Source organism: Chinchilla lanigera, unplaced genomic scaffold (assembly GCF_000276665.1).
Source record: "Chinchilla lanigera isolate Chin_1 unplaced genomic scaffold, ChiLan1.0 scaffold00032, whole genome shotgun sequence".
Classification (NCBI taxonomy): Eukaryota; Metazoa; Chordata; class Mammalia; order Rodentia; family Chinchillidae; genus Chinchilla; species Chinchilla lanigera.
In genome coordinates, this window is record NW_004955433.1 from 8760803 (window position 1) to 8780367 (window position 19565).

Genomic DNA, 19565 nt, shown 5'->3' on the forward strand with positions numbered 1-19565 from the left:
CTCACCAGCCTAGGACTCCGGACCAGCACTTCCCCATTTCCTGAAAGGGGAACTACACGCTGACCCAGGGAGTGAATTAAACGTGGTGGTTCCGGGATGATACCGGATAAGCAGCAACCTTCTGGGTGTACTCTGGGCTTAAGTTTTCCTGCAGAGGTGGGGAGAGGGGATGATGACGTGCAGGCAGGAGCAGAGGCTCTTGTTCGGTGCTTGGTCCGGGTGCCCTAGTGACCCAGAGGTCCTGCAGTGCCAGGCCTGGCAGATGGTGCAGGTTTGACCCCCCACCTCCAGGTCTCTGACTACATGACATCTGCAGAGTCCCTTTTACCTTGTAAGGAACATAGTCACAGGTTCCAGGGATCAGAACGTGACATCTTTGGGTGGGCGGTGTTGTGCCTACTGTATCCACTAATAAGATAGTAAACACATTTTTTGATTATTTATCAAGTGTCAGATATTCTCCTGAGCTCCATCTTTTCTCAGTGCCTCATGAGCAATGAATGTTTTGTCCTGTATTTTCAGGTAAGAACACTGAAGTGCAGACAGGCTGGGTGGCTTGGCCAAGTTACTGATAGGCCGGGGTGTGTCCGACTTCAGACTCTGGACTGCTATGCCCTTACACTCTCTGTTTCCCTTTGGAAAGACGCAGTGGAGGCTGGGCGGTGAATGGACTTGTCCAAGGCCACCTAGCCAATGTGGTGGGACAGACATCCGAACACAAGTCTCCTGATCCCAGCCCAGTAACAATCATGGCAGCGTCTGATGTCTTTCAAGTACTTCTGTTGAACACTGTCCTTGGCCTTTGACATGAGTTATCTCAGCTGGTCCAGAGTCCTGTAAGATAGGGACTGTCATTTTTCCAGCCTCATGGGAGGAAACTGAGGCTTGATGGGCCCACAGCTTTTCTCTTCCATCAGCGACGTCATAACCCCCAGCCTGCTCTGTGCTTAGCTCCATTCCAACCATGGTCCCGTCCTCATTAACCTCTTCTGTGTTGCAGCTGCTGAATGCCAGAGGTACATATCCAAGCTGAGGACCACGGTGTCCGCTCAGTCCCGTTCCCTCAGTACCTACGATGGGGTGGAGAATCTCTGCCTGGAGGACATTTACACGGAGAATACCCTGGAGCTCCGGACAGAGGTGGGACCCCTGAAGAAGAGCCCTGCCACCCTGGGCCTGGAGGAGCTCTTCAGCACCCAAGGCCACCTCAATGAGGATGCAGACACTGTGCTGGTGGTGGGCGAGGCGGGCAGCGGCAAGAGCACACTCCTGCAGCGGCTGCACTTGCTGTGGGCTACGGGGCAGCACTTCCAGGAGTTCCTCTTCATCTTCCCGTTCAGCTGCCGGCAGCTGCAGTGCGTGACCAAACCTCTGTCTGTAAGGACGCTGCTTTTTGAGCACTGCTGTTGGCCCGACGTGGGTCAACAGGATGTCTTCCAGTTCCTCCTTGACCACCCTGAGCGTGTGCTGCTCACCTTTGATGGCTTTGATGAGTTCAGGTTCAGGTTCACAGACCAAGAGCGGCACTGTTCCCCAACTGACCCTACGTCAGTCCAGACTCTGCTTTTCAACCTTCTTCAGGGCAACCTGCTGAAGAATGCCCGCAAGGTGTTAACCAGCCGTCCGGACGCCGTGTCGGCGTGCCTCAGGAAGTACGTGCGCACAGAGTGTCACCTGAGGGGCTTCTCAGAGGAGGGCATCGAGCTGTACCTGAGGAAGTGCCATCACGAACCTGGCGTAGCAGACCGCCTCATCCACCTGCTCCGAGCGACCTCTGTCCTGCATGGTTTGTGCCACCTTCCTGTCTTCTCTTGGATGGTGTCTAAATGCCACCAGGAACTGTTGCTGCAGAATGGGGGGTCCCCCCAAACCACAACGGATATGTATCTTCTGATCCTGCAGCATTTTCTGCTGCATGCCTGCCCTCCAGAGGCCGTCTCCCACGGCCTGGGACCTGGCCTCCTTAAAAGCAAGCTGCCCTCGCTCCTGCACCTTGGCCGCCTGGCCTTCTGGGGCTTGGGCAGCTGCTGCTACGTGTTTTCAGCCCAGCAGCTCCAGATGGCACAGGTTGCCCCTGAGGACATTTCTCTTGGCTTTCTGGTGCGTGCCCAAGGTGTGGTACCGGGGACTGCAGCACCCCTGGAATTCCTGCACATTACTTTCCAGTGCTTTTTTGCTGCATTCTACCTCGTGCTCTGTGCCGATGTGCCAACAACCTCGCTCAGACACCTCTTCAAGTGTCGCAGGCCAGGCAGCTCTCCGCTGACCAGGCTGCTGCCCGTACTGTGTGTGCAGAGCCCCAGGACCAAAGAGGGCAGTGTGGCAGCTTTGCTACAGAAGGTCGAGCCGCACAACCTTCAGATCACTGCAGCCTTCCTGGCAGGGCTGTTGTCCCGGGAGCATCAGGATCTGCTAGCTGAGTGCCAGGCATCTGAGAAGACCCTGCTCCAACGCCAGGCCCGTGCCCGCTGGTGTCTAGCCCGCAGCCTCCGCAAGCACTTCCATTGTATCCCGCCGGCCGTGCCAGGTGAGGCCAAGAGCATGCATGCTATGCCTGGCTTCGTCTGGCTCATCCGGAGCCTCTACGAAATGCAGGAGGAGCAGCTGGCACGGGAGGCTGTGCGGGGGCTGGATGTCGGGCACCTCAAATTGACGTTTTGCAGCGTGGGCCCGGCCGAGTGTGCTGCCCTGGCGTTTGTGCTGCGGCACCTCCAGCAGCCCGTGGCCCTGCAGCTGGACCACAACTCTGTGGGTGACATTGGCGTGGAGCAGCTGCTGCCTTGCCTTGGCGTCTGCAAGGCTCTTTAGTGAGTGTTGCTGGGCATTTCTGGTTGGGCATGGGGCAATGGCACCATTAAGATTAGGCGTGGGGGCACCTGGTTGGGATCTGGAAGTCTGGCCCTGGGCCCAATTCCGCTACACTCCTGTACGTTACTGGCCAGATCCATGCCCAGTTTTGGGTTTTAGTTTTGACATATAATAAGGAGAGCCTGCTTTATTGAACGTCCTGTGTGGAAGGCTGTGCTACACTTTCTGGAATGATCTCATCTCTGGACTGTCATCAGGGACATTGTTATCCCCATTATCCTTGACTTGAGGCTCAGAGGAGGGAAGTAACTTGTCTGGAGTCACACAGGACAATGGTGAGCTGGATTTCACAGGTTCCATCTTCCTAGTCACAGGTTTCCTGCTCCCCACAAGTTGACTATGAATGCCCTCCCCAGGTTGCAGAGAAAACCTGAGGTCAGGTGCAGTTTTGTGCAGCGTGTATGAGGGTACTTCAAATTGGAAGTGATTTGCACCCTATAAGAGGCTTTAAAATTCCCAACAAAATGGGCATTTCAGGCCCTGAGAGGAAAAAGTGGTTGCAGAGTTTCGCTGTCCCTTTCATCCCTCGGGTAGTGTGGTGTCCAGGGAGCACTGGGAGTTACCCCTGCTGCTCCCTGCCTCTCGGTGAGGATGCGAGGTTCTGCTCTTTGGGCCCTTGGATGTAAGTTCCATGGCTCGGGGCAGGTGAGGGCAGAGAGCATGCCCAAGCCTGGTGACCAGGATTCCACCAGCTCTGCACCTTCCCTCCTGGCCTTGAAAGGAGATGTCCTGTAATCTCCCCTTTTGGGAAAAGCAGAAGTTATAGATGAAAGTTAAAATCTATTCACAACCTTCTGGGGCTTTGGGGCTACTTTCAGATGACCTTAATTGATGCCTATCAAAGGACAAGACTCTCCTTGAATGTATTAGGATGTTTATTTTCTCTGAGCCAGAGCACCAAGGCTTTTCCCCATAGAACAAACATAAACACCTACTTGGACCTGCTCAGAGACTTGTTAGCCCTTACACAGGGACTGAGGCCATAAGATTATAAGATAATATAAAATATGTATACTTACCATAATATGTGTATTATATACAGGGTCTTGGAGGGGACAGGTGTCACACTTAAACTGGGTAGTTTGAGGAGAGCTTAGTAAAAGGACTGCCTATGGAGCTGCGGGTGAGAGTTAGAAAGAGCGAAGAGGGCCGAGCAAGGGTCCTGAGGCTAGGAGCAGATCAGTGGGCATAGGAGCAGGCAGGGGAAGGGAGGATTTAGTAGCTGAGAGGAAGGTATGGTGAGGGCTACCCAAGCTTAGCAAGCTGGACTCTGGGAGAGTAAAGCCAGGCCCCCTCTCCCCCCCCAACTCCACTTCCTGCCCGTGCCTTCCGTTGGCTGCCCCCAGCAAGGAGACAGAGGCATCTGCCTGCTGATGCTGCTCACACACAGGCATCCACCTGTCAGGCCCGAGAGCTTGGGAGAGGACGGGGAGAGTGGTAGTAGAGAGTGGTAGAGGTAAGTGGAGTGCAGGCAGCATAGCGGTCCATTTCCTTTGGAGGGAAGTAAGTTGGTATTTTGACAGGGGAGTTTGGAGACCTGTCTGTTGAAGCTATTGATAGAAATTTGAATGTGCATTTTTCTAGATAATGGGACCATAGTTCTTACCAGGTTCTCAAAGTGGTCCTTGAACCTCAAGGGGCCAGGTACTACTCACCTGGATGATGCTAATAACAGACCAGCCCATCTTGAGAATTCTTGAGTGGATTTTATTTTTTCCAACTAAGAATGTTCATTTGACAACCCCAACCTGCTGGTATACTAAAGGGCTGGGGAGGCTGTGGATCTGTTTTTATTTTCAGAGAAAAGTGGGGCTGACCTGGTTCTAGTTTGTGATGCTCAGACAGCAGCAGGCAAAGACGCTTGTTGAAACACAGATTCCTAGGTCGACCTCTAGTAATTCCCTTTCACTGGGTTTGGGGTGGAGCCCTCTGAATCTGTACGTTTAGCAAATGTCACTGGTGATTCTGGTATGGTTGGTCTCACACTGTGGGGACTACCGGTAGACAGGAATCAGCTTGATTTTCCATTAGCAGTTGCTGTGGTTTGGGTAAGTGTCCCTTAGAAGTTCTTGTGTTAACAGCTTGGCTCCCAGGGTAGCATCACGGGGTGGTGTTGGAACTTTTTAGGTAGGCCCTTGCGGGAGTTCTTTAGGATATTAGAGGGATGTTCTTGAAGGGGATCATGTGACCTCTTTTCCTTTCTCTTTGCACCCTGGTTCATGATGCAAGCAGCTTTGCCCTTTCACACACTCCTGCTATGGTGTGCTGCTGCACCACAGGCCCAAAAGCCATTGGGGCCCATAGCTAACGGGCAGGAACTTCAAAAAGTGAGTGCCAAAATAAACTTTTCCCTTTGTAAGTTAGTTACCTTAGTATTTTGTTATAGTGACAGAAAGCTAACACAACAGTTAAAGTCCTTGACTAAGTCTCCTGCTTCTTACCCTACAAACAACCGTGTGGTTGCTGCATGTGTGTGTGTGTGTGTGTGTGTGTGTGTGTGTGTGTCCATAGAGGGAGAGAAGAAAAGAGGAAGGGAGGGAGGGGGACTGGCAGTTCTCCCACCGTTCCAGGCAGTGTCTCTCCCACTCGAGTTTCCATGCCAACGGAAACCCACAGCCTCTAGGAAACCCTGTGAACCAAGTGCCCTATGCGGCTTCTTTAGAACCTGGCTTCCTCTGACTCTAGGGTGAGGGAGTTTTTGACTGTGACCCACAGCGACTGAGAAAACAAGTGAGTGAGCAGGCACACCAGTGTGTAGAATCAGAACAAAAGCTTCGCGAAATGACTTCCTCTTGTTCACTCCGATATGCTCCACTCTCTTCTTTTGTCTGTTCTATTTCAGTTCTTAAAATGTTGCTCAAGACCTTCAAGATTGGTTTCCTGGCCCGCTCATGGGTCACAGGCTCTAGAGAAGCAGGGAAAGCCACAAGGGGAGACTTCACGTGGTGGTTAGGGGTGGGATTTGGAGCCAGACTGCTCTGTGTGACCTCAGCAGTCACTTCCCCTGTCTGTGCCTCAGTGTCTTTCTCTCCAGTGGACTTAACTGTAGCACCTATTTTACGGGCCACAGAAAGGGTTAAATAAGGCTACTGCTGGGAAGCGCCGGGCGCATAGAAGGCCCCCTGTGTGCCAATGCCATGGTTACAGGTGACTCTTCTCTGTGTGCAGTGCTCACAGGGCTTCACGTGCATAGCCTAGTGAGGGCAATGGCACTGCTCTCTTGTAGATGAAGGGAGCAGCAAGTGGCTGGTATGTGGCTGAGGGACTCCAGTGCCTGGGCAGATAATCACTTAGCCAGGGCCTTCCAAGTTTGCCTGAAGATGAAGAACCATGTGCACCACAGTTGTTAAAATACTTAGATCCCTGAGTCCTGCCTCATGTGTATAGAATCACAGGCTCCCGGGGAGGGGCCCGAGCTCTGCATTTTAGGGAAACTTTCAGATGACCTTATGATCAGGTGAGCTGTGGAGGTGGTTCTGGTTTATCTTTCTCACAGATCAACGCTTTTCCGTCTTGGGGCCACTGTGAGGCTGCTGTGGTGATTGTTGTCCTTTAGTGGAGATGAAAACTGGGTCTCAAATTAGATCAGTGACCTTTGGAGGATTGAAGTGTCCTTTAGTGGGGGCTCTGGGTCCGCACTTCTTGGACTGTCCCCATCATAATTGGCTCCCTGGCCAGAGATGCTGGGTGTCTCCACTTTTCTGGGGTGTTCTGTCCTTCTGGTGATTTCCAGAAACATAAATGCTGGCGCTTTGGGGATAAGTGAGTCTTTTTGGGTGTTTTAAACATTTTTTTCACTTTTATCAACTTTTGAGTTCATTTGTCTTGTCTTTTTCAGTTTGCGTGATAACAATATCTCAGACCGAGGTATCTGCAAGCTCATCGAACATGCTCTTCACTATGGGCAGCTGCAGAAGTTGGCGTAAGTCGGGCTGGGCTGTGGACACTGGGCCTCGGGTCCCCCAGCCTCGCTCCAGGCCGAGCTGCCTGGGCAGCAGTGAATGGGAGATGGGTTGGGGCAGGGCTGTCGCATGCCGGGAGGGTGCGGGGTGACTCCTGCCCAGAGGGAGTGGGCAAGCCTGGGTCTGAGGGTTCTCTAGCCATGTGCTTTGTCTCCTTATACCCTCTCTTTCGGAACACAACAGTCTATTCAACAACAAACTGACTGACGGCTGCGCACACTCCATGGCCAAGCTCCTTGAGTGCAAGCAGAACTTCTTGGCGTTGAGGTGAGCCCTGGGTTTCCTCGTGCCGTAGAAACTGATTTTCCCCATGGCAGTCAGTGTAGTCCAATTTCCACCCTGGCCTGGCCGCCAGTGGGCTTGTGACCCCCTGACTGAATGCAGGACAGCCTGAGTTGGGTTTCTCCGGTGCTGTGGGCTCCTCTGGGCCAGCGCTGCTGTGGGCTTCTTGCCCTCTGGATCATTAGCTCTCAAGGTGAACGAGTTTCCAGGTCCTTTTCCTTCCTTCTCTCCCTTGAGTGTCTCAAACTCTGGAGGCAGTGACTCCCTGATGCACATTGAGTGCATCCACTAGGGGGCGCTCTCACACACAGTCACCTGCCTTTGACTGCAGTGCTCCCAGGGAGGGTTACAGCCTTTGACTCAAGGTTCCCAGAGGCTTTTCAACACTTGGAGCAGGCAAGGTTTGTGCCTGTGTTCAGGAGGCCTGCTATTCTGCTGCTCCAGAGTTCCCTGGCCTCAGCCAGAGTCTCTGTCCTGGGAGATGCCATTGAAATGGCTCTCCAGTTGGTCCCTGCGTTGGCTTGGCTTTCTCTTTGTGACGGTCTTGCCTTCTTGTGAGGAATTGCTTCCAACAATTCTTTTCACTTGGAATGGATTTGGGGATGAGAGCTGCCACTTAAAAATTTGGCCATGGAGCTTGGTCTCTGCCAGAGCTGCTGAGGCCAGGCCACAGCCACATTTTGTGCAAGATTCTGTCCTGCCATTGTCATGTCCCACCCCCTCTGGCCAGGGAGGAGTGTGGGTAGCGCAGGATGCTGGAATTTGTGGCCAGTACACTGCCATCATTTGACAGCAGGGACTCTGGAGCTAGGTAGCCCACAATGTATGAATCTAGGAACCCTAAAATCTGAAACTTCATTGACTGTGTGACCTTGGGTCAGCTTCCAGTCTCTGTGCCTGTGTTTCCCTTGCTGTAAAATGAGGATAATACTTACAGCCATCTCAGAGGTGGCTGGGTGGGGAAGTGAGTTAATGTATAAGGCACTGGTGCAGTACAGTAAGTGCTTTATATAGCAGCTCAGCGAAAGCTCGTGGGTAAATTATGTAAGCTCACAGATTGTGTATCCTTATGTTAAGGCCTCTAAGAAGGAATTAGATGTGCAACAGATTTACTGGGGAAAATGTCTCCACGTTTGAATGAAGAGGGAGCTTGGGGAGGCTGGGACGTGTGATCCTGCATGAAAGAGAGAGGGAAGGAAGAAAGGAGGAAGGTTGGGAGGAACGTGGACTTCAGTGGGCCTCTGGGGTGCCCTTGGCCCCGTGTGCCCTGTAGGGGGGTCTCTTGGGGCTCAGTCCCTGGTTGGGCACAACTTGTGGGGTTGGATTTTGGAGCACAGCAGCCTGAAGAGACAACTCACAGAGAGCTGAGGTTGGGGGTCTCAGAAGCACAATCTCATGGTGCCGATCCCTTCTCCAAGGGGATAACACCTGCCTCATCGGGTTGTGAGCCAGAGTGGCCCAAGGCTCTTGGAAAGGTGAAAGCATGTGATACTTATTCCAGGAATCTGGGAGCTGTGGGTGAGAGTTCCAGGGGCTTCTCAGTCTGGATTTGGCTGCAGCTGAAGCCTTCCTTGCTGGGATCCTGCGCTCCCTTTTTCCTGTAGCAGCCCTCTTGGGGTTATCAGGGAGTGCTCCCAGGAGGCTCAGTAGGATCCCTGCTCAGCCTCCTGAGCCTGTCCTGCACAGCTACCTCGGCCTGTCCCGGGCTGTCACAGAACAGGTAGATGTTCCCAGATCTGGATCTGGGAAGTCCACCCTGAGATCAAGAGGGAACAGTGTGACAGTGAGTCATCCTAATCCCCTGGGGAAACCACCTTCCAGGAAACTACCTGCTGTGCTTCCTGCCCAGACCTGTCACACTGCTTTGCAAAACACATGCTCCCTTCCCTTTGCTGCTAGAAAACAAAGTGGAGGTTCTTGGAGCCACTGAGCAATGTCAACTAGGCTGCACCTGTCTGGGAGAGAGAAGGGGCTCTCCCTTTCCCGGGCACTGACAGGCCTGTAACCTGCCCTCAGCTGTACTTTCAGCCTCGCCTGTCTTTCCTTCTAGGCTTGGGAACAACCACATCACTGCCGCAGGTGCACAGGTGCTAGCCCAGGGCCTCCGAAGCAACACCTCCCTGCAGTTCTTGGGGTAGGTTGGATTCTGGGCAGAGGGCCTACAGGGAGTTCAGGGGCTTTTGAGAATTTAAGGGCAGGTGAAACATTTCAGCTAGGAAGCCCCAGAGGCAGCCCAGGCTCCAGTGGGGAGAGCATGCTGGGGAGAGTGGTGGCCCTAGGCTGCCCCTGCTTGGCTTTTCCATGTGATAAACAGGAAATTCCTGGTGTCAGGGTAGGGGGAGGGCAGTGCCCATGATGGGGAGGGGAAGCCCATAAGTCCTTGGGGGGTGCTCAGGGCTGGGCTGTAGTTGCACCATGGAAGCATTTGTGCTTCTAGAGAACACTGTTGCCTGGGCCCTGTGCCAGAAAATGAAATGGAAATATCTAGGGGCTGTGTGTCCAGGGTGAGGACGCCTGACCTAGGAGAGGATGTGGAGAAGAAGGACAAGGGGCCCAGAACGGGAGGTCCTTTGGGCTGTCACCAGTGAGGGAGTCAAGTCTCATACACTGGGCCCCAGAGCAGGGCTTCCTTTGGTTGCTGGGCAGAGCGGAGTTTCATACGGTTGCGCCCAACCATCCCCCAGCAGCCCCTGTCTTGGGCAGACTGGAGTCCATCTGACAAAAACTGGGGTTACAAAACACAAGGCTGTAGAAAGAGAAAATAACCTTAGGGCCCTGGTGTTCCACCCACTTCACAGGCAGGCAAGTTACCCACAAGATCAGACTGAGCCACACGTGTTGCTCCAGAAACCAGCACCTTTTTCCTGTTGTATCAGTAGTAACTGAGTCTAGAATAAAAGAGGCCTCAGCTCCACTGAACTGTTTTCCTTTTGAGATCTCATCTGCCACATCTGGGGCGTTTGCTTCCCTCTTGACGTGTACTTATTGAGGTACCTGTTTGGGGCTTACTGTGCTAAAACCCCAACCCCAAACACTCTCACATGGTACAAACTGCTCTGTAACTTGCAGTTTTGTATTTTCTTCATGATGTACCATGATCTTTTCAGATCATTATGGCCTCATTCTTGAAAGGAAAACCTGCGTGGTATTCCACTATTTGGATGCCTGATGCCTTAAATAGACAGCTTGGGTTGTTGCCAGGTTTTTGAGCATCACGGGACTATGTCCACAGGGCACAGAGCCAGTGCTTACTCAATTCTCACCCAGTGGGTGAAAGCACAGTGAGCACCCTGGCGCAGCTATCTGTGCTCACTTTTGCACGTGCCCACCCAGGGCAAGTCCCCGTATGTATGATGGCCACATCAAGGTGCAAGCTGGATCCGTCTTCTACAAAGGGATGTTTCCAAAGTATGATGGGGCAGAGGAGGATGCCCCAAAGGTGAAGGAGTTGGACACCAGAAAGGGATTGGGGGAATTACAAGGGACAAGAGATCAGCAGCTGGCTTCTGGAAGAAGAGTTAGAATTGTTCCCGGTGGTGCCTCAGGGTAGTTACAGACTTAACAGTGTCAGCTACCCACAGGAAATCTGAACTAAAATGTTTGGAAAAATATCACAACCACGTGAATTACAGTGAGAGCAAATTCTCCATCCTCAAGGATATGGGCTAGGTGGGCCTCTATTATTTTTTTAACCCTGATTTAAAGTGCCTGAAAAGTCTGAGTGAAGTTTGGCCATCCCACCACAAAGCTGGCAAAGATTTGCTGAAGTGCCCCCATGAGACCTTGCTAGGCCTGGGTGGTCCTGGCCCTCCCCGCTCGGGCTGGAGAGAGCAGAAGCACGTAGCACGCATCTAGAGTACGCAGCAGGTACTCACTCACACTCTCTGTGGATTCTGTTGGGCTTCTCAGGTTCTGGGGCAACGCTGTGGGTGACGAGGGTGCTCAGGCCCTGGCCGAAGCCTTGGGTGATCACCGGAGCTTGAAGTGGCTCAGGTAAGCTGCAGGGTCTGACCTGCATTTGTCCTAGTGGGTGAAGAGAGGGGCACTTGGGCCAGTTTTGAAGATCACTGAACTTCATTTCACCCCCTCTGTACTGAGCAGCGGGGTAAAGGAAAAAGACTGTTGGATTTGGAGGCAGGATGTTTGAGGTTTTCTAGAGGACTTTGGAAAAGACACCTTTCCGTCTGGGGTCTTGATTCCCCAGTGGAATCAGTCACATTTTGTCTTGAAGACAATTCCAATCCATTGATGATGGCTTCCCAGTGCATCCTGTTGAGAAAGCTTCTAAGCCGCTCCTGGGCTTCGAATGACCACTGCGATCAATTAGTGATGCCTGAAATGAAGTAGTTGGAGGGTAGGGCTCCAGGTGCCAAGCAGTTTGCCTTTTACTGGCTAGCTTGTCTCTAAGGTTTCTCCCTGCCCTGACACATTTTTATTTCATGCTTATTATGTCCAGCCTGGTGGGGAACAGCATTGGCAGCATGGGTGCCCAAGCCTTGGCACAGATGTTGGAAAAGAACGTGGCACTAGAAGAACTCTGGTGAGTTTGGAGGATTCCCTGTCTTTCTTAATAGCCTCGTCTCACCTAGGGAGCAGCTCTGTGGAGAAGATGAGTGCTGATGGCTGGGTGATCGATTGTATTTGTCTTCTTATGTACTGAGCGGTATAAAGCATCTAGAGCCATGTGTATAACTGCTAATTCTTTTTATTCAGTTATATTTGTTGGTTTGCTAGGTTGCTTGCTGACTGCACATGGTATAATGGTGAAAAGAACAGACTCTAGAATCAAGCAGGCTGTGATCTTAGGCAAAGTAAACAACAATCTCTGAGTCTCAAGTTTCTTACCTGTAAAATTAGGGTAAGAATTCTTCCAAGTATAAAAAGATGTTTGTAAGAACATCTGCCAGTGAATGGCTTAATATAGTACCTGACATATGTATAAGCACTCTATAAATGTTAAATCAAAACAGTGGTAAAATTACTACTACTGTTGCTTCCGCCGCTAAGACTACAACTACTACCAGTACTATGAGTGCTGCTAATAGTGAGGCTTTGTTGTTTTAAAGTGAATTGGAGATTCTAAAAACACTGAGCCTTAGAAGCAGGGCTCACCTTGGAACATGATGGTGTTGGAAATATTTGAAAAATGAACCAGGAATTATGCTTGTCCTATTGACCTGAAGAGATTCCTAGTTTTCCATTCTTTAGATGCCATAACAGAGTGTTCAACTCCAGGGACATCTTTGCAGTTCCAAAGATACAGGGAGATAAAATGGTGAATGTTGATTTTTTTCCAGGAAGTCAAAAAGTACTACTTCATATTAGCAAAATATAAGCATTGCCACAAAATGGATAGTGTGAGTGGGCCTTCCCTGTTGGCTGGGCTTATGAGCTGTGCTAATGTGCCACTGATTACATCCTGATTGGACTTTGCTGCTTATTATTTCTCGGTAGAGGAACAGCTTAGTGTGAGTATATCAATTATGATCATTATTAAAAAGAACAACTTGAGACAAGTTAAATGTAGTCAGGTTTATTTGAGTGAAGACTGATTCATGAATCAGGCAGCAGTCAGCATCAGGAGAGGTTCAGGGAGTTCCACCTAGCAATGTGGACAGCCCATATTACATACAGGGAAAGTTTGGTTGGTTTCAGGTCTGCATTTGCCTTATTTGGGCATGGTGTGATGAGTTGGCAGATGGTGGTTGGCTGAAGCTTGGCTGCTATAATTGGCTGAGACTCAGCTATATAATACTACACTTTTATTAATTTCAGTTTGTTTATGTTCTAAGTTAGGTTGCAATTTGCTACATATGAACTCAAAGTATGGAGGCAACCTCAGACCAAATTAAGTTTAACATTCCATTAAACTCACCATGATAGAAAACCTCCATCTACAGAAGCTTAAATCATTGAAGAGCTTATTTTTTCAAGTATAGGCAGTTTGGGGGTAGTAGTATAGGACTGTTATTGTGGCTACAAAGGACTTGGAGGAGCCTTAATGCTTTTTTTTTTTTTAAGTAGCAGAGATTGAATCAAGGGACCTTGCACTGAGCTATATCCCCAGCCCTTTCTTCATCTTTAAAATTTTAAGACATGGTTTCCTTAAGTCATTAAGTGGCCCAGGCTAGGCCCAAACTCATTATCTTCTTGCCTCAGCCTTCCAGAGTGCTAGGGTTCCAGGTGTATGGCACCATGCCCAGCTTCAATTCTGTTTTCCCCCCTTCTGCTCCATTACCTTTAATGGCTTTGTCCTCATGGTGGGCTGCCTCATCATCACAAGATAGCTGCTTCACTTCCAGCAATTACTTCTGTATTCCAGAATTTAGTGTTTATACTTGAGAAGGGCAAAAGGCATAGGCCAGCTGGGTCTCTTTCTTTGAAAAGCATTCCTAGAAGCCCTGCTGTCAACTTCTCCTATGTATTAATGGCCATGTGTAGTCACTTGGCCAACTCTGGCTACAGTGGAGAGCTGGAAGTATGCTTTTTTTTCCTACCAAGAAATAGCTGCCCCAAATGAAATGATATTTCCATTAATAAGAAAGAAAGGGAACATGGGATATCAGGGTCATGAAAAAAACTTACATAGAAAAACCTTGGCGTGAATTTTGTTGCATAGATGTTCCTGAAATTGAAAATCCTGTTCTCTACTTTATCCATACATTTGGGTTTTCAGATGTTAGACTTTCTACATGAAGGAGGTAGGGGACACATGGGTCAGTCTTTATTGGCATCATCTTCCATAATAAATATGATCATATGGACTGGATTTTCCCTTTTCTCTCACCAGCCTGGAGGAGAACCACCTCTGCAATGAAGGCGTGTGTTCTCTTGCAGAAGGACTGAAGAGAAACTCAAGTTTGAAAGTGCTGAAGTAAGGAACCTGTAAGCAGAAGGCTGGTGATAATGGGATGGGGTTTCTGATCTGAGATCAGGGCAGCTTCCCAGCCCTGGGCATGCATGTGCAGTGAATGGAAACAGCTTGTATTAGTCTGGGTAGATGTGGATTCTGGTGCAGGCCGTGTACCTGGGTGGTGGCCCCGGGAAGCTCTGCAGGGAGAGTCGTCAAGGGAGGTGGGAGAGGGGTGTATCCAATCGAGGTGGTTATTACCTCAGTTGTCACTGTGGAGTGTCATGGAGCTGGGGAGAGAACATACCTGGTCACCCATCCAATCAATGGGTGAGGAAGAGGGGACATTTGTCCACCAAGTATCTGGCACGTATTCATTCATTCATCGATGTACACACTTACCCATCTGTGCATTCATGCAAGAAATGTTTCTGGTGCCCCCACTCTGTGCCAGGCACTGTTTGGGGCACCGAGGGTGGCAAGCTATAAAGGACAGAGCAGCCCCTGACCCACCCAGCTCTTAAATTCTGACTGGGGAGACAGATCACGAACCAGAAAACAAAGGTCATTTCTGGCTTAAGAGGAGATGTGCCATGGAGCGGGTGGGGCTGCTGCTAGTTCAGCAAGGCCTCCCTGAGAGGTGGCATTTGGATTGGAACCTGATGGACAAGGAGAGGCCACCATGCTGAGGTCTCAGGCGAGCACATCCCGGCTGGGTGGATGGAACAGCAAGGCAAAGGGCCTGGGAAGACACAGGTGTGGTGATCTGAGAACAGAAAGAGCCCTGGCGTTGGAACGTAGCAGAGATTCAGATCCCCAGGAATGACTTGGGGCTCTATTCTAAGGGCAGTGGGAAGGCTTCCGAGGGTTCTCATCAGGATAGCTGTGTGCTCTGACTTACAACACAGAGGATCGTTCTCGTCTCTTTGTGTGGACAGAATTGAAAAAGGGAAAGGGGAAGGAGAGAGGGAAGCCAGGCAGGAGCCTCTGTAGTTGCTCAGGTGGGAGAAGAGGAAGCTTGGGTTAGGCTTTTTCATCAGAGAGGCCTGGCCAAAGGGACAGGAGCTTGTGGCCCTGTGGGTACAGGAGCTGGAGAGCCAGACGGCAGCAGGACAGTGCGCTGAGTCTTTGGTAGTGGACTCTGGCCAGGGACCTGGGCAACAGCAGAGGGCAGAAGATGTGACAGGAGCATCTGTGGCCATCACGGGCTGTGTCAGTGCTCTTTGAGGGTGGCATGAGAGGTCTCACTTCCGGGGGCCCTGGGGCACCATGGATGGCTCCCTTTGCTGGAGGAAGGTGGCATCTGCCCTGGCAAAATGTGGCCTGAGGAACACACTTGCCTCCAGACACAGGCAGACAGCTGCCTCTGAGCGCCTGTCAGCCCTGCTGCCAGACCGCCATCCGCTCTGACGACATGTGTTTGTGCTGCTTTGCAGGGGGTAGGGAGTTGCCAATGTTTGGGGAAAACACTTCCACATGCACTTGGGAGCAAATGGGCTGGAGGCCTGGGAAAAGTCAGGATTTGTGTGAACTGGATGTCAGCTTCGTACCTAGGGGTGCCTTCGGCAATACCTGGTCCTTTACCAGCCAGGAGTGGGCGTAGCAAGCTCGTCCTCCCTCACTGCCACAGACTTACCCACCTGACCCCAGCAGATGCCAGGCAGTGGTGGGGTTGGGGGTTGTCCCACGCTACCTTGTCGCCAGCCTTATTATTCAGCATCCTGAACAATATCATCACCCACTGTTTCCCTGTAAAAATCAAGCTGCTGATATATTGTTAAAGAGAGGAAGAGAAATGCCCACCTCTTTTTCTAGCTCTTGTCTCTGCCAAGTGTTAGAACCCAGGCCATGCAGCCAGACAGCCTGGGTTCAGAATCCCGGTCCCCTGCTGCAGCTGTTTCTCCCTGGATGCGTGCCTCAGTTGCCTTGAGTGTCAGTGGAGGTGACCAGTGCTTCCTCATGGGGTTGGGATATTCACTGACAGTGTAGGTATCAAGCTGGCATAGCAAAGGCCTGGGAAATATTGGCCATTGTTCTCTGCACTATCTTAGGGTCAGAGTGAAGGAAGCACCTACACTGTGGAGGGAGGGAAGGCAGGAAGTGGACATCCCTGGAAGGCAAAGCTATAAGCAAAAGGGCAGTACAGGAAATCCAGGGCTCTTCCCCTGCCTTCTCTGACCATAACCCACCTCCCCTCCCATTGCCAGCCTCCTGGTGTCTCTAACCTGTGGCGCTGTGCACCCTGAGACCCCCTCCTATGAAAATATTACTGTTTGCCAACTGTTTCCTGGCAGTTAGCTACTGTGCAAGTGTTTTCACGGTGCCATTCTTTGCTCAATTCTTACGTGCTGTGAGTGGAGTGCTCTTTCAGGCCTACTTTACAAGTGAGGCTATTGAGATGAATTTGCTTAAGATCAAAAAGGAAGTGCTGTAGGTTGGATTTGAACACTGGTGCTGAAGTATAGGTACTTAACCAAGGGCTGCTTGATTGGATCAACTTGTCTGGTGGTGAATGGAAGAGAGGGATGCATTCACTGAGCCTCAGACTGGAGAGATCCATCTCCGGGGGAGGCAGGCTCCGGTTAGGCTGCTGTAACCGGACAGGCTCCAGGGGGAAATCCAGCATCTCTGAAGCGCCTGTTCCATCCTCTTCTCCAGGCTCTCTAATAACAGTGTCACCTTTCGGGGTGCAGAAGCCCTCCTGCAGGCCCTTGAAAGCAACAACACCATCCTGGAAGTTTGGTAAGATCCCTGGGAAAACCCCTACTTTTCTCTGAGCCTGTTTCCTATCTGTAAGATGGGATGAGGGGAGAAAGGAACAGCTGTATTTTTAAGCCCCTTTCTGACTCTGATAGTTAGAGTCATTCTGCTTGTGATAGATCCAGATCTCTGGCTGGGAAAGAAGTCTTCACATCTCTAAGCAGGGATGAGTGCTTTCATTTTAAAATCAGAAGTATTTACTCTGAAAGTGCTGAACTCAGCTGCTGTTGTGCTGGCCACCCGCCTTCACAGGCTGGGGATGTTGTATGCGACCCTCTGCAGTTCTGGACCCTGGAGGTGACACAGGTAGGGACTGTACCATGGTTTACTCATATCTATATCACTGAAAGCCACAGGCCTTTATGCATGTGCAAAAAATAGCTTCAAAGGTTAGCTGAGCGCAGTAGCACGTGCCTGTAATCCCAGCACTCAAGAGGCTGAGGCAGGAGGTTCATTGCAAGTTGGAGGCCAGCCTGGGCTACGCAGTGCCACTGCTTATTATGGCCAGCATGAATTACATCATGAGACCCTGTCTCAGAGAAAAAAATATAAAGATTGATCCTCCTTGTTTCCAAGAATCTATCTTTCACCCAGGTAACAAGTAGAAAGTTTGCCTGGTCTAATCCATCATGAGCAAATGTTACTGTATAGGTTTCAGGCCCTGAGCTAGAGACCAATATCTTAAAAACTACAAGAATTCCCATAATGATCTATATTCTAGGGTTTTCTCAAAAAATCCAGCACCCCTGGAGCCCTGTGTGCAAAGCTCATTAGCCAGAGAAGGGAAAGAGGACCCCTCCTAAGCTGGACAGGCCTGTTCCCGCTGGCTGCAAAACCACCAGGCCTGTTAACTTAGCACTGGTACCCTGGCCCCTCTCCTGTATTTTACCTGCCTATCCCTGGTGGCTTGTGGCCCCTGCTTTAAATACGCAGACCTTGTCCCGCCCTCAAAGAAGCACATCAGAATAGCAGGAAGTGTCAATCTCAAATGGTGAAGTTAAAAGCAAGAACTTCTAAAATCTGCCCTGGGCTGGATAGGTTTTGCTTTCTGTATGATTGTGTAACCTCATAGCCTCCAAGGCCATCAAGTCCTGGATGCCAGGGTGTTTTTTTTTTTAAACCATTGCACAGCCCTAAGAAATGTCACATTTTGTGTACAGGGAGTAATCCGGCAACAGGTCAGTATTTTAAGGGCTCTGATGTCCCTTGTTGCCCGCCCACGGAGCTGGGGAGGGCGTCAGCACTTGATCATTGCATTCTTGACAGATCAGGTTGTTGCCTGAAAAAGAGTGGCCGGCCTTGGGGAGTCCGTGGCCAGCTGGGGGCCCAGTGCTGTAGACTCTTTCTGCAGAGTCATGGAGCCTTGCTCACCACACAGAATGATTCATGAGCTGCCCTGGGTGACAGAGGGTAAAACGGCACTGAGTTCCCTCCCACAAGCCCAGAGAGTCAGCCCCTCCCTGGCATGGGTTTGAAGGGTGCAGCTTCCTTTTGACAGCCCTGCTCTAATTTTGTCCCTACTCAAGCCTCTCTTCCCTTTATCCCTCCAGGCTCCGAGGCAACACTTTCTCCCCAGAGGAAGTCAAAAAGCTCAGCCACAGGGACACCAGACTCCTGCTTTGATGTTTCCAGGTCGATGCTCACCTGTTTGTGAGCGAGCCTGGCTTTGGACCCTGGAAGCTGGATTATGTCTGGCACAGCCAAGTCCTGTCCAGGGCTGAATTGATTTGCTGGGAGCACCACAAGTCACCTTACTCCTGCAGAGAAGTGCCTCAGTGTCCCAAGAACAATTTTCCTAACCTACTTCTGCCATCAAGTTCTTCTGGAGACCCCACCCATGAGATGCAGATGAGGAGCAGCTTCTCCTCCACACTATGGGGTGGTTGCCACCTGATCCTCTGGGGTTCTGGGGGTGGAGGGGAGAGTGTCTGTTGGCAGAGAGACCTGGATCCATGTGAAAGACAACCCCCCCCTTATGAAGAGGAGAATTCAGGAAGTAGCTATCAGCCCCTTCTCGATTTCTGGGTCACCTACCCAGGCCATTCCTGCTCTGGTTCCTCCATTCATCCTGTATGAGATCCAGTAGTACCCCAGCCCTGGCACGCATGCTGGGAAGGGCTATGCCTCACCCTGCTCTCCTTCCTGGTGCTTAAGACATTGTTGGAAAGAGACAAAGGGCAGCCTTCTCTTCCCCAAGACACTAGATTAGCGAGAAAAATATGACCACACTCCAGCTGGGATCATACATGGATCTTTATTTCCAGTGAAATCAATTACTCTTCAGCCAAGCCTTTGGAAACCGCTTCAGTTCAAATGCATCTTTTTGAAATTAATCTGGGCCAGAATTTCAAATGGCCCCACTAGGCTTCTGGTTGATGTCTGTGAACTGAACTCTGACAACAGACTTTTGAAACGTATCCATGAGAGACAGTTCCTTTTCATTCATGCAGAATGCTTTAGGATGTATAGTTAGGGGTTGGCAGTTTACAGGGCCCCAAACCAAAGCTTTTCTTCTAAGCAAATGTCAAAGACTTTAAAATGTCAGGTGTTGCACCTGTATTATTTTACATATTATTATATGTGAAAACTGGTTAATGTTTGTAAACTACTTTGTTTTAATCTCCCAGGTTGTTATTTTTATAGAAAATGTTACCAGGGGGCTGAGGATTTAGCTCAGCGGCACAGTGCCTGCCTGGCAAGCACAAGGTCGTGAGTTGGATTCCCGGTACTGGGGGTGGGGTGGGTGGGGGGACAACAAAATGTTACTGTGAGCTTTTTGCTATAAATAATCATAGAGGAGAATACTGTTGAGTTACCAAAGCTGCTTTCATTGTGACCAAACA

At 50.6% G+C, this 19565-nt stretch overlaps 1 protein-coding gene across 2 annotated transcripts in view; it reads left to right on the forward strand.

Moving 5' to 3' along the window:
- Positions 1 to 19317, forward strand: part of Nod2 (nucleotide-binding oligomerization domain containing 2) — a 33907-nt gene extending 14590 nt beyond the window's left edge. Inside the window, exons 4-12 of one of the 2 annotated variants that reach the window (XM_005388272.2) lie at positions 1001 to 2807; positions 6707 to 6790; positions 7014 to 7097; positions 9163 to 9246; positions 11022 to 11105; positions 11569 to 11652; positions 13903 to 13986; positions 16621 to 16704; positions 18273 to 19317. In XM_005388272.2, coding sequence (XP_005388329.1) covers positions 1001 to 2807; positions 6707 to 6790; positions 7014 to 7097; positions 9163 to 9246; positions 11022 to 11105; positions 11569 to 11652; positions 13903 to 13986; positions 16621 to 16704; positions 18273 to 18345 — 2468 coding nt within the window. In that variant the 3' untranslated portion in view covers positions 18346 to 19317. Of the gene's footprint in view, positions 1 to 1000; positions 2808 to 6706; positions 6791 to 7013; positions 7098 to 9162; positions 9247 to 11021; positions 11106 to 11568; positions 11653 to 13902; positions 13998 to 16620; positions 16706 to 18272 lie in introns of those variants that run through there. The other variant, XM_005388273.2, reaches the window with a different exon arrangement.
- Positions 19318 to 19565: the final 248 nt, after the last annotated feature.